Source organism: Chiloscyllium punctatum, chromosome 1, assembly GCF_047496795.1.
Source record: "Chiloscyllium punctatum isolate Juve2018m chromosome 1, sChiPun1.3, whole genome shotgun sequence".
In the NCBI taxonomy this organism is placed as follows: domain Eukaryota; kingdom Metazoa; phylum Chordata; class Chondrichthyes; order Orectolobiformes; family Hemiscylliidae; genus Chiloscyllium; species Chiloscyllium punctatum.
This window is the reverse complement of record NC_092739.1, coordinates 39988918-40001842: the sequence shown is the minus strand read 5'-3', so window position 1 is coordinate 40001842 and position 12925 is coordinate 39988918. Positions and strand designations below refer to the sequence as shown.

Sequence of the window (12925 nt, the reverse complement as noted above, 5' to 3'; positions counted from 1 at the left end):
ATGAAAATTATAACTTGAGAATACGCTGCTAAGAAGATCATAGTGGCAATGAAGGAAAGTGGAGCAGACTGAGAATTGTGGCAGCATTCAGAAGTCAATTTTGGAGCTGCTTTTATATTTATGAAATCAAAACAAGAGTTGATTTTTTTCCATTTTTGTTGGTATAGATTGGAAATTATATCAATTTCCTGTCCTAGCTATGGGCCAGGTGCTGATACCTGGGGTTAGGTTGAAGGTCAGGTGACACTTATGCTTTGCAGCTCAGTGGGCTAAAGGGCATCTTCTGCACTGTATGATTCTACAATTTAGTCTCATTTAGAAACTCTGGAGTTATTTTAGTGCTGATTTCACATGAATAGTGTAGATGAAGTACAGTGGGGTAGGTCAGCTATTGCTATTTTGCCAAGAAGTATTTGAGTTTGTAAACAAACTTGATGGATTTTCTGAAGAGTCTTTTGAAATTCTGAGAAATAATTTAACGAGCACCTTCACTACAAATTACCGTGATTTTCTACTCCGAGATATGATACATGTTTTTTCAGTTTAGATAGAAATAGTTTCAACCATGCATTCTTCTAATCTCAAGTAGTTAACATACATTCATGCCTGGTTTTCTACATTTTACATCCACAAACGTGAGGTCATCCACTGACTGTCTTAACTTGTGACAAATCCCCGATTATCCTGTGCTCACCAAGTTACGTTGATTCACAGTCAAATAAGGACTTGATTTTAACATTTTCATCCTTATTTTTAATTAGTTCTTCCCTCACTATCACAGTAATATTCACCAGCCTCTCAGCCTTCAGACATTTATTTTTGTTCTATTTATTTGATTTTATTGTCATGTATACTCATAAGTGCAGGAGTACAATGAAAAGTGTATAATGTCACCACATGAGGTGCCATCTTGGGTACAAGTGCCTCAGCACAGGATCATAACAACGTAGAAAGAAAGAACAAACTTAAACATTGCAACAATTAGAGTACAATGTAAAGCAGCCGAAATACAGACATCTGGTTGTTCTAATTCTTTGTCTCTTGTCCACCCCCCACAATTTTCATTGAATTATTGACCCTCAGTTGCATGCCCCCAACTCTGGAATGTTCTACCAAAAACTCATTGCCCGTCTCTGTTTGCTCCTTTAAAACGCATGTTAAAATTTAACTTTTTGTCATCTCAGTTAATTTCTTCTTATATTGCTCCAAATAATACTTGGTTTTCTAATGTCCCTGTCCACTGTCTTAGGAAATTTTATTATGCTAAATCTGTTATATCAATACAAATTGATATTGTTCCTTCTGTCACTTGTCTATCAAACTATGGTGAGGCAACACGATCCCTTTTTAAAATGTACAAAATGTACTTTTGTAATTAAATATATTAATATAAAAGCAAATTTCTAGTATTACCATTGCATAATACAGCAAATAATTCCCAGTACTTGAATAATCTATCAGTGCTAAATTTATCTATCAATACAGAATCTGCTGGTCTGAATAAAATGGTTCTTTCGAATTTGAGGATAACTCCCTCTCATGCGGAGCTCTAGCAAAACAGCCTGTAAATTTTGCAATTGTAGCATAATACTGCAACATATAAGAAAAAATAGCTCAAATGGTAACTAGGTATCTTTCCACGTGCTTTCTTAATACAGTTTGATTTGGATTCTATCTGGACATTTATCTTCGGCGTTCCTGCTTCCAGTGGAACAGTAGTTGCATCAGTTCACACAGTATGCTCAGAATCTGCTTTTCTATTGTTGGGAATGCTGAGGAGTATGCTCAATCTTGTAAGTATATACAAATCAAATTCAGCTTATTAACTGTATAAAGACTTCGATGAAATTAATTGTGAAAGTAAAACCTTGCTATTCAATGTTATTTGAAAGCAAAGAACACATTTCCACTTCAATTGGTCTGAAATCTACAAAAACCTATCTCATCTAAACTACATTGAAATTAAAAAAAATTCTAGACATGCTTAGTGATGTATTTAGCGTCAAATTAAGTTAAACATGAAAATGAAGGACTTGTTTTGTCTTGAACTTAACATATTGTATCTTCCTATAGCCCTGGCAGTCTGAAGAGGAAGGTTCTTGGCTTAGAGAGTACCCAGTCACTTTGATGCAGTTTTTTCGTTACTTATATCACAATGTTCCAGATTTAGCTCCACTTTGGACAAGCCCAGATTTCCTTTGTGCTTTTGCAGCAACAGTCTTTCCTTTTAACATCAGACCATATTCAGAAATGGTGAGTCTTTAATTTATGCTAAATTACTTAGCATAATTGTGAGTCAATTGCACAAAGTTCTGAGAAGTGAATTAAATGAAAAATGGATAATATTGTGAAAAGTACTTTGTTTGATTTTGCACATTATTAATGTCTGTCTCTGTCAAACTGGTCTTGGTATTTGAGATGTATGGATGAAGAACAAAATGTGGATAAGGGACCTAATTGGCTAAAAAGAAGTCAACTGTGTTAAACATGACTGGAAAGAGTAGCTTTGACCAATTGAGCTGTTGACTAAGTGGCCAAGACTGAGGATGTTTTTTAAAGTGTATTATGAAGATCACAAATTTTGATTGTACTATTCACAAGTGAAATGCTTTAATAGCATCCCCTCCACTGCCATTTAGTTAACTCCTTGAAACTGAGTGCTTAAGGTGATTTGATGAAGGAAGTGGCATTTTTGCTGTCATTAGGATATCTAGTCACACTTAGCAGCATTTTGTATATTTTTATGTTGTTAGCCTGGCATAAACTTCAAAAATATCCCAATTTCTAATTGCATTTTTGTCCCAGAATGACACGGCTTGAAACTTATCAATGGTTTCAATGCCCTGTTTTACTATGTAAACTTTAAATTGTCTATGATTATCTGTTGCTTGTGATTGTTGTCATAAATAGCCTGTTGACTTGTAAATAAAATGTGGAAAAAGCTGAAACTAGTTGCAAGTTTGTTTTTAGATTAGATTACTTAGTGTGGAAACAGGCCCTTGGGCCCAACAAATCCACACTGACCCTGAAGAGCGACCCATTCAGATCCATTCCCCTACATTTGCCCCTTCACCTAACACTACGGGGCAATTTAGCATGGCCAATTCACCTAACCTGCACATTTTTGGACTGTGGGAGGAAACCCACGCAGACACTGGGAGAATGTGCAAACTCCACACAGACAATTGCCTGAGGTGGGAATTGAACAGGGTCTCTGGTGCTGTGAGGCAACAGTGCCAACCACTGTGCCACCCACTGCTTTGGGCGAGCAAAACTTGCTCTCAATTTGATCAGCGCAGCAGGTCAGGCAGCATCCAAGGAGCAAGAAGAATCGAAGTTTCGGGCATAAGCCCTTCTTCGGGAATTCCTGAAGAAGGGCTTATGCCCAAAATGTCGATTCTCCTGCTCCTTGGATGCTGCCTGACCTACTGCGCTTTTCCAGCAACACATTTTTCAGCTCTGATCTCCAGCATCTGCAGTCCTCACTTTCTTCTACTCAATTTGATCAGTACAAACCCAGTAACAATATTAGTATAAAAACCAAAAGAACTGCAGATGCTGTAAATCAGAAACAAAACAGAAGTTGCTGGAAAAGCTCAGCAGATCTGGCAGCATCTGTGAAGAGAAGTCGGAGTTAAATTTTCCGGTCCAGTGACCTTCCTCAGAACACAATACCTGTATTAATATTATGCTTAACCCGTTTACACAGTTGTCAAATATACAAGTCTAAAGTTTTAATGCCAAAGTAATTTTACTGCTTTCCTCCCTTAGTCTCTGCACCAAACAATTATCATGCTCAGTGATTGAAATCTGTTTAATTTTTTTCTCAAAGTTGATTGCCTTTTTATCTCCCTAAATTCTTTCTCCTCATGTAAACTCCTCACCCCTTGATCACAGCCATCTCCATGATCTTACAGCCTCAGGTGGCTTTGCTCATCTCTTTTATCTATTGACCAGACTGATTTCTGAGATAACAGGATTGACGTGAAAAGTTCAGCTTGCACAGAATGTCAGGGGAATGGTGTCTCCTGCCCTGAAAGCCTCAGATGTATCTTTCCTTCAGTCACTGCTGCAGATGTCACATTAACCTTTTGGAGGGTAAACCCATGGGAAGAATTGGTCCAGATGGAGTCCCCGGCCATGCACTCAGATCCTGTGTGGACCAGCTGGCAGGTGTATTTGCTGGCGTGTTTAACCTTTCCTTGCTACAATCTGAAGTCCCCACCAGCTTCGAGAAGACCAGTGTTATCCCAGTTACCAAAGAAAACACATGCAACATGCCTCAATGATTATTGCCCAGTGGCACTGACCCTCAATATTATGAAGTGCTTCGAGAGGTTAATCATGGCTCATGTCGCCTCTAGCCTCCAGCCTGCTTCAATCCCTTGCAATTTGGCGACTGGTGCAACAGGGCAAATTCCATTTCCCAGCCCTACGTTCATCCCTGGAACATCTGGATAATCAGGCTGCTACTTATTGAATACAACTCCTCCTTCAGCACTAATCCCAACCAAACTAATCTCCAGACTCCAAGACCTAGGTCTCTGCTCCACGCTCTGCAACTGGATGCTCAACTTCCAGACCCACAGAACGCAATCAATGAGGATAGGCAACAGCACCACCTCCGTGACCGTCCTCAATACTGGCACCCCCACTGCCAGTGGCCCTCATTAACTGTACCTGTTTTTCTAAACTTGCCCTTTTTATTTGCACTTTTGAAGATAAATCTGCTACTTTAACTTTCTTCCCCCAGTAGTTTACTGGTATCTGCATCTCTATTTATGATATGGTTTCCTTCTTAGACTCTTTCTCCACCCCCCCACCCCCCCAACCCCCCTGTTGATTCCTACTCTCTGCAGTTTGACTAATTGCTTCCTACTTTAAACATGATTTTAATGATGGATCTCTCCTAACTTTTCTTTGGCCTTGGCAACACAGTGTTTAGCACTGCTGCCTCACAGCACCCCGGTCCCAGGTTCGATTCCAGCTTCGGGTGACTGTCTGTGTGGGTTTCCTCCAGGTGCTCAGTTTCCTCCCACAGTCCAAAGATGTGCAGGTCAGGTGAATTGGCCATGCTAAATTGCCCATTGTGTTACGTGCGCTAGTCAGAGGGAAATGGGACTGGGTGGGTTACTCTTGGAGGGTCGGTGTGGACTTGTTGCACCGAAGGGCCTGTTTTCACACTGTAGGGAATCTAATCTAATCTTAATAAGGACTGATGAGATTTCTTATCTGCTACATTTTCACTTTAATTCTGGCTATTGACATGCCCAGATCTGTAACCTTAGTTTAAATTGATTTTCTGGCCCTTGATTTCCTTTGCTGTAACTTTGCCACATTGAGTATGCCCACTGTGCTGTAAAGATTTTATCTGAGCTGCAAGTACTTTCTAACATTTTCACTTTTCATTTGTTGTACTGTGTTGTATTCTTTTTGCATTTAACCGGCGATTTAACTTCACTCAAGGAATGTCCAACATCTGTTCACTTTACGTTGAATGCCAAATCAGAACTGCTCCTATTTGCTAGTAATTAATTCCCTTTCTTCAAGGAGCTCTTAACTCCCTGCCGCAAAGCATCTTTTCCCAAGTTAGAATGCTTTTCCTTTGATTGTAGATTTTTCCTTGTTGAATCTTCCCAAGAGGGTTTCTTCTGTAATGTTTTTAAGTATTCAGCTCTTCCATATTGCTGACTCTCCTCATGAGCAGGCTGAGTCTAAAGATGCTGGAAATACCATGACCTGCATCACTGCCAATGAATACTAAGAGGTGGCTAAATTGAATCCACACTGTTGCTCACAGTGTTGGATGTACAGCCTTCACTGCTGATCACCTTTTGTGTGTGAGACTGTCTGGAATGTTGTTCAAAATGGGTTACATTTGTTGCCATCATCTTTTATGGTATGGAATTACTGGACCCAATTGGTCAGGTGTGGTGAAGGAAAACACTTGCTTGTCCAATGAGAATATCCTATCTTAAACAAGATATACTTTATTACTTGTCATGCACTGAGTGTGCAAGTCTCACTGAAAGGATGGACATTGCATATATGAGGGGAACCTCGATAGTAGGTCTTAATCCTTTTGAGATCGTGGGCTGGTCCACCCAAAGGTTCATAAGACAGCTTCACACTGAGGTGGTGCTTATGCCTCAGGTCCATATACAATAATGTCACGTTCCAAATCTGTTCCCATTTACCCAGACCTTCATGGTTGCAGCCTTTTGGTCAGGTTTCTATTGCAGCCACCATATTGAAACGCAAATATTATATGTGATTGTGACAAAGTTGAACTCCTTTTCACCTTTCTTGACCTGTCAACAACTATTGATATGTTTGACCGCACTATCCTCTAGCTGCTTTCCACTGTTGACCAGGTTGATGGAACTACTCTATCTGGTCTGTTCTTACCTATTTTTCACAGCAAGGGATTCACTTGTAATGGCTGTCTTCCAGCTCTTAGAATAATGTCTCTGGTTTCATTGACCTTATACTTTGTCCCTTTTTATTTGTCATATCCCTGCTTCTTCTCAACCATTTGAAGGCAAGGTGTTAGTTTTCACTTGTGCATGTGCATGTGCATGTGCATGCTGGAAGGAATCAACAGAAATTTCCTCTAGTTAAATATTAAGACTGAAGCCAGGGTTTTTGGTTGCCATTCAGAACTCTGTGCATTGGCTACTGGCTCCATTCCTGTTCTAGACCACAGTGTGGGTTTAAATGTCACATTTGATCCCAAAATGTGTTTTTGGCCTTGTATTCATGCAATCATTGAGCTAATTTCCACCTCTGCAATACATCTGCTGAAATGTACTTTTTACCCTTCTTCCATATACTACTCTACATAAACTTGAGGTTATTCACAACTTTGCCATCCAGGTCATAACTATGAGCAAGTCCCATTCACCACACTTCTATGCTCACTGACCTACATTCACTCTCAGTCAAGCAACACAACAGGCAGAATTTAATGTAGGTGATGAGACTCTTGCCTGTTGACTATGAAGCAAACAAAAAGCCTTGTATACTTTTTTTTTACAAAAGATCCAACTAATTAAGTGCTAATTATTCACCACTGTGTAGCAGTGTGCCTTCACTCAAAACCGAGGACCACAGGGACAGAAGTCCCACTGACAATGATCACAGATCAGCAGCTCTTCTTTGCTCAGTAATGCCACTGGGGAGTTAGTAGCTGCTCCTTGTAATGCATTCACCAACACCCAGGATTGTTAGAGGATCCAAGCCACAAGTCAAGTCATGACAAGAGGTAGTCAAGGAATGCAGGTTATTGGAGGGGGAGCAGAAAACGTCACAGGTGACTTTCATGAGGTCCTTCTGCTGATACCATGTATTGCATGAGATATAAGAGATCTCTTTGGTAACCCGCAAGGATTAAAAAAAAAGCCTCTGCCCAGATATTTGCCCAATTATGGTGAGTAATTGGTGAGGAGTCAGGACGATCGTCCATGAGCTGTCCTGCCATATCCTTAAATAAGGCAAAGGCTGGAAGGTGACAGGTGCTCACTGGGTATCCTTTTCTCCAATTAAGTGCCCCCAGCCACTAAACTTGTTGCAGGGGAGAGCATTAAGTATGCTTGATTTTGTTTTCAAATCTGTCTATGGAATTGCCCCTCCCTATTACTGCATTTCCTCCACACAATCTTCTGCTCCATCTGTACTCCTCTAATTCTGGCCTTTTGTTCCTCCCAAATTGTAAATACTGCACAGTTGGTGGCCTTTAATTGTCCTAACGTTTGGAATATCCTTACTCACTTTCTCACTTTCATCTCTTAAACATACAATATAACCTACTTTGTAGACCTAACCTTCGGTTGTGTAACCTGATATCTCCTTATGTCGCTTAGTATCATACTTTGTTTTGTAATATTTCTGTGATTTGCTTTAGGATGTTTTATTACTTTAAAAAGTACAATGTATCTGTAAAGTTGCATTTCTAAAATGGTTTTTTTTTTAGGTGACTGATCATGATGATGATGTCGGCTCTCCTGCTGAAGAATTCAAGGCATTTGCAGGTGATACAGGCATGAATAGGAGTCAATCAGAATATTGTAATGTCGGGGCAAAGACTTTCCTCACCAACCACCCTGCCAGGAAGTTTGTATTTGACTTCATGCGTGTCCTTGCGGTAGAAAATTTATGTCTTGCACCTGCCAGCAAACAGACTACTCTCATAGACCTGCTATTAGAGGTAGGTGTTGATCAACCTGAAATAATACATGTGTAAATGAATTTTTTTAATTTTTGTCTATTTTCTTGACCAAAAGGTCAAGATATTCATCTTAATCAGTAATTCATCTCCATGAACAGATAGTGAGAGGACTTGATCAAAATATACATTCTACTATTTTATAAACTAATCTCTGGTTTAAAAAAAAATTGAGGTTCCTTGAAAGGAAGGATCAGTGTCAGGTTGATTTTTTAAAAAGTGGCGTAAGTACAGAAAACAGTGAGTCATAATAACTTATTGATTTTCACTTTGGAGGATGGTAAATTATACTTAACCCCCAGGGTTCAGTGCTGAGACACTGCTTTTTTTCCATGACCAGGATATTAAAATACAGAGAAGAACTTAAGAATTTGCTAGTGATACCTTGCAGCCTAAAAGATTGCACTGGATGCTTCTGGTTTCCATGTTTGCATCGCAGCTGTTCTGATGATGCAGTTGTCCATGTCAGCACCTTTTGATATGTCCTTCTCTTCCCCCACCTCCCCTCCCCCCACTCCTTCAGCCAAAGACTTTCCTACCTAACTGTGGTTGCCAGGGTCCTCAGCCACATCAAATCCATTTCCCACACTGTTGCTCTGTTGCCTAGACAATCATGAGGTTTCCCTGTGTCACCTTTCACCTTGCTGTCTACCATATTTAAGGTATTATCAAATTTGATGTATGCCACCCCACCCCACCCCTCTCCTCAGGATTCAAAGGGGAGCATTCATTCTGCAATAGCATGATTCAGTGCTTAATCACTTCAAAATCACTTAGTTCATTTTCAGTGGCGCCCTTCCATGTAAGCACAGGTGATGTCATATCTGCCCTTTTAGTTCCTCTCTCCTCACCATCCAAGGCTCAAACACTGCTTCCGGGTGAAGCATCAGTTTTCAAATACTTCTTTTTCAATTTGCTAAACTGCATTTACTGCTTGTGGTGTGATCTTCTCCACATTGGGGAGACAGACTCTAATTGGATGACTGCTTTAGTTGTTGACTAATTCCACTCGGACCACAAGCATGCTTAGTTATTTGCAATTTAATTCCCTAGCTTTCTCTCTCATTAACAGTTTTCTTTGACCATTAACTGAGTCAAATTCCTGAAACTCCCTCCTGAAAGGCATTGTGGGTCTACCTAGATCTAATGGAATGCAGTGGTCCAGAAAAATAGCTCCCCACAATATTATCAAGTGGAACTTGGAGTTGGCAAAAAAAATGTTGGCCTCGCCAATTAAATCCTCATCCCATTAATAAATAATGAAAAAGGCTATTCCATTAATACGGAGGGTCAAAGAAGCACATTTTTTCTAATAAGCACTTCCACAGACACCTGAACTCAAAACTGAGTTCAGCTATTTTGAGGCTGGAATTATTTTTCTGTCTCACTGCACTACCCCATGCTGTTTTCCTTTCCCTTCCCAACCATCACAACCACCAGCCACCACTAAAATTACAGACTTCTTTCTTGACTTTGCTGCTTGTTGCTTTAGGGGAGCAGCTGCTTGTTATTTTGCCATTCACACCTTTCGGTCCCATCTTTAAACTCTTGTTATATTGCCACTCTCTTCGGTTATTTCCAGCAATTCCCTTGTAATTGCAAGGAGCACATTCTGAAACTGATCAGCAAGCAAGTTATAATAAACTTGGTGTTGCATAATGTGACAGGATTAATTCACAGCCTCAGGGTAAAGGCACACCTAGATAAATGTGACAAAAATATGATTGAGTTTTGCATCCTGTTTGAAAGGGATTTTGTTGCAGGACTAGTATGTTAAACTTACATAAAGGCAACTATATAGGGTGTGGAGGCTGAGCTAGTTGAAACTGAATGGACATGCAAGGCTAGAGGATACGTTAGTAGAGAGAGTCAGATGTTTAGGGAATATTCCCCACAGAATACTCAAAATAAATCTATTCCTACTGTAATGAAAAGTCCTAAAAGAAGGACCCACTATCTGTAGTGAATTGAAGAAATTAAGGAAAGTATCAAAATGAAAGAGAAAAAATCAATAACTGAAAAGTTGAGCAGTAGGTCAGATTGATTAGAAATTTAAAGAATGCCAGACAGTGACTTAAAGGCTTATCAGGATAAAGGCATTAAGAGTTTAAGAGGAAATTAGCTAAAAACATAAGAATGGACAGCATGAGTTTCTGCTAGATGAGTGCCAATCCTCTAGAGAGTGAGAATGACGAGTTACTCGTAGATAATAAGGAAATGGTGGATGTAATGAAGACAGAAGCAAAGTACTTTTCATTACAGAAAATACAAAAAGCATTTGGGAGGGAGAAAGGAATTTGGTGAATTGAGTTCTGAGGAAGGTTCACCCGACTTGAAACATTAACTCTGATTTCTCTCCACAGATGCTGCCAGCAATTTCTATTTTTATTTGGAATTTAGTGAAATGAAATCAACAGGGAAGAGGTATTAGATAAACCCATTGAGCTGACATGTCTCAAGATCCCAGACATACCTAATTTAGAGTCTTAACAGACTTGGTCAGTGAGGTAGTAGATGTGCTGGTGTCATTTTTCCAGAACTTCCCTCTATTCAGGAAAAGTTCCATCAGACCAGAAAATAACAAATATAACTCAAGAAGAGAGGGAGATAAAAAGGGTGCCAAAGGCCAGTTAACTTGCCATTTGTCATGGGGAAGCTGTTAAAATTAACTGTAAAAGTACAACTGTCAGCTTGGATGAGTTCAAGGTAATTGTGAAGCAAACGTTGTTTTAACCAATTTATTAGACTCGTTTGAATTAGGTAATGTGCTGTGGATTAAGGATAGCCAGTAAATGTACTGTAGTTCAGTTCCCACAAAGTATTTGGCAAGGTTTTGCATCAAAGAAAATTCTAGAGGAAGACCCACATTCTGTGGTTATCTAAACAAGTTAAGAAAGGCATCAAATGTAAAGAAAAAGTCTATTATGGAAAATAAAGGATCATAGTGTCAGGAGTAACATTAGCCTGGATAGAAGATTGACTGGCAGAAAACCAAATATACATCAATATGTACTGATTGAAAGGATGAGATGATGGAGTCCTGCAGGGATCTGTGTTAGTGCCTCAATTTCTTACAATTTCTATCAGGGCTTTAGACGAGGGGAGTAACCACATGGTAGTTAAATTCACAGATGACCAAAAGATAGGAAAGTATGCTGTGAAGAACTAGGAGCAGGAGAAGGCTATTCAGCCCTTTTGAGCCTTCACCACCATTCAATACAATCATAGCTGATCCCATTTTGACCTCTTCTGCACGTTACTTCTTGATCCCCAAAACCCTCCAAGCTATAACTTATTTTTTAAAAATCTGTTTATTTCCTCCTTAAATTTACTCACTGTCTCGGCATCCACCTCACTCTAGGGTAGAGAATTCCACAAATCCATGACCCTTTGAGAGAAGTGTTTTCTCTTTATCTCTGTTTTAAACCTTCTACCCCTTATCCTAAGATTGTGACCTTTTCATTCTAGATGCTCCACAAGAGAAAACAGCCACATGGTGCCTACTTGGTCAATTGCCTATAAGTGTAGAGTCAGAGATCTACACCACAGAAAGAAGCTGTTTGGCCCTTCATGTTCTCAGTGCAACCATCTAACTATTCCAGTCCCATTTATCAGTGCTTGGCCCGTAGCCTTGTATATTTTGGCATCTCAAGTGCACATCTGAATACTTTTTAAATATTATGTTGGTTTCTGCCTCTCCCACCCTATAGGCAATGAGTTATTCTATACCTCCATTACACCTCTTGTTCTTCTAAACTCTAGACAGCATGGACATAAGCTCCTCAATATCTCTTAATTAGATAAACCCTTCATGTGGGAATGAATCTCCGCTAAACTGCCTCCAATACTACTACAATCCTCCCCAAGTAAGGGGACCAAAATTATACATAGTGCTCTAGGTGTGGTCTCATTATTGCCTTGTACAGTTGCAGCAACATTTCCCTACTTTTATATTTTTTAACCCTTTTCCATTAAATGCCAAAATTCTATTTACCTGCTGTGTATTACTCAAACAGCTAATGACTGCAGAAATCCAAGTTATTGAGGGGTTGAGTTGCTCAAATACATCAGTTACAAAAAGCTGGCATACAGGTACACCACATGATCCAAAAGTCAGATGGGAGACTATCCTTTATTATAATTGAAATTAAACATGAAAATCTGGATGTTACACTTCAGTTAGACAGGACATTGGTGAGTCTACGTCTCAAATATTGTGTGCAGTTTTACCTCCTCATTTAAGAAAGGATGGAACTGCAATCAAGGCAATTCAGAAACTTGTGAATTAAAGAAGTTAAATGTTTTCACATTAGATGGGAAAGTGGGATCAGAACACAAACCAATCACCATGTTCACATTGAACGGCTTAAGGGTTAAATGTGTACTTTTGTTCCATTTTTGTATGTTCATATATTGTTTAATATCGCTTATATTCTGGCCTGTCACAAACCTCCCTGATTTTCTTCTTCATGTCACGTCTTTAACAGCTATTATGTCTCTCAGTTTTAGCTGTTCTGTTCAACAGTTGCAACTTGAAATATCGATTCTGTTGTCTCTCCACAGAGTATTGCCAGCACTTCTATTTTCATCCAATACATTCTCTGTATACTTTAAAATTAAACAGTGGTTTCATTCTCAACCACAACTGTGGAGCGTGTTTTATTGAAAATAACGTTTGACAGGATTATAGTGTCAAGCAAA

At 39.4% G+C, this 12925-nt stretch overlaps 1 protein-coding gene across 9 annotated transcripts in view; it reads left to right on the top strand.

Annotated features, from left to right (window-relative positions):
- The window catches only part of wdfy3 (WD repeat and FYVE domain containing 3), a 406146-nt gene that overhangs the window by 243461 nt on the left and 149760 nt on the right, over positions 1-12925 (top strand). For all 9 annotated transcript variants that reach the window (XM_072594588.1, XM_072594809.1, XM_072594597.1 and 6 more), the window contains 3 exons: positions 1659-1793; positions 2074-2253; positions 7973-8206. In XM_072594588.1, the coding sequence (XP_072450689.1) occupies positions 1659-1793; positions 2074-2253; positions 7973-8206 (549 nt within the window). The remainder of the gene's footprint in view (positions 1-1658; positions 1794-2073; positions 2254-7972; positions 8207-12925) is intronic.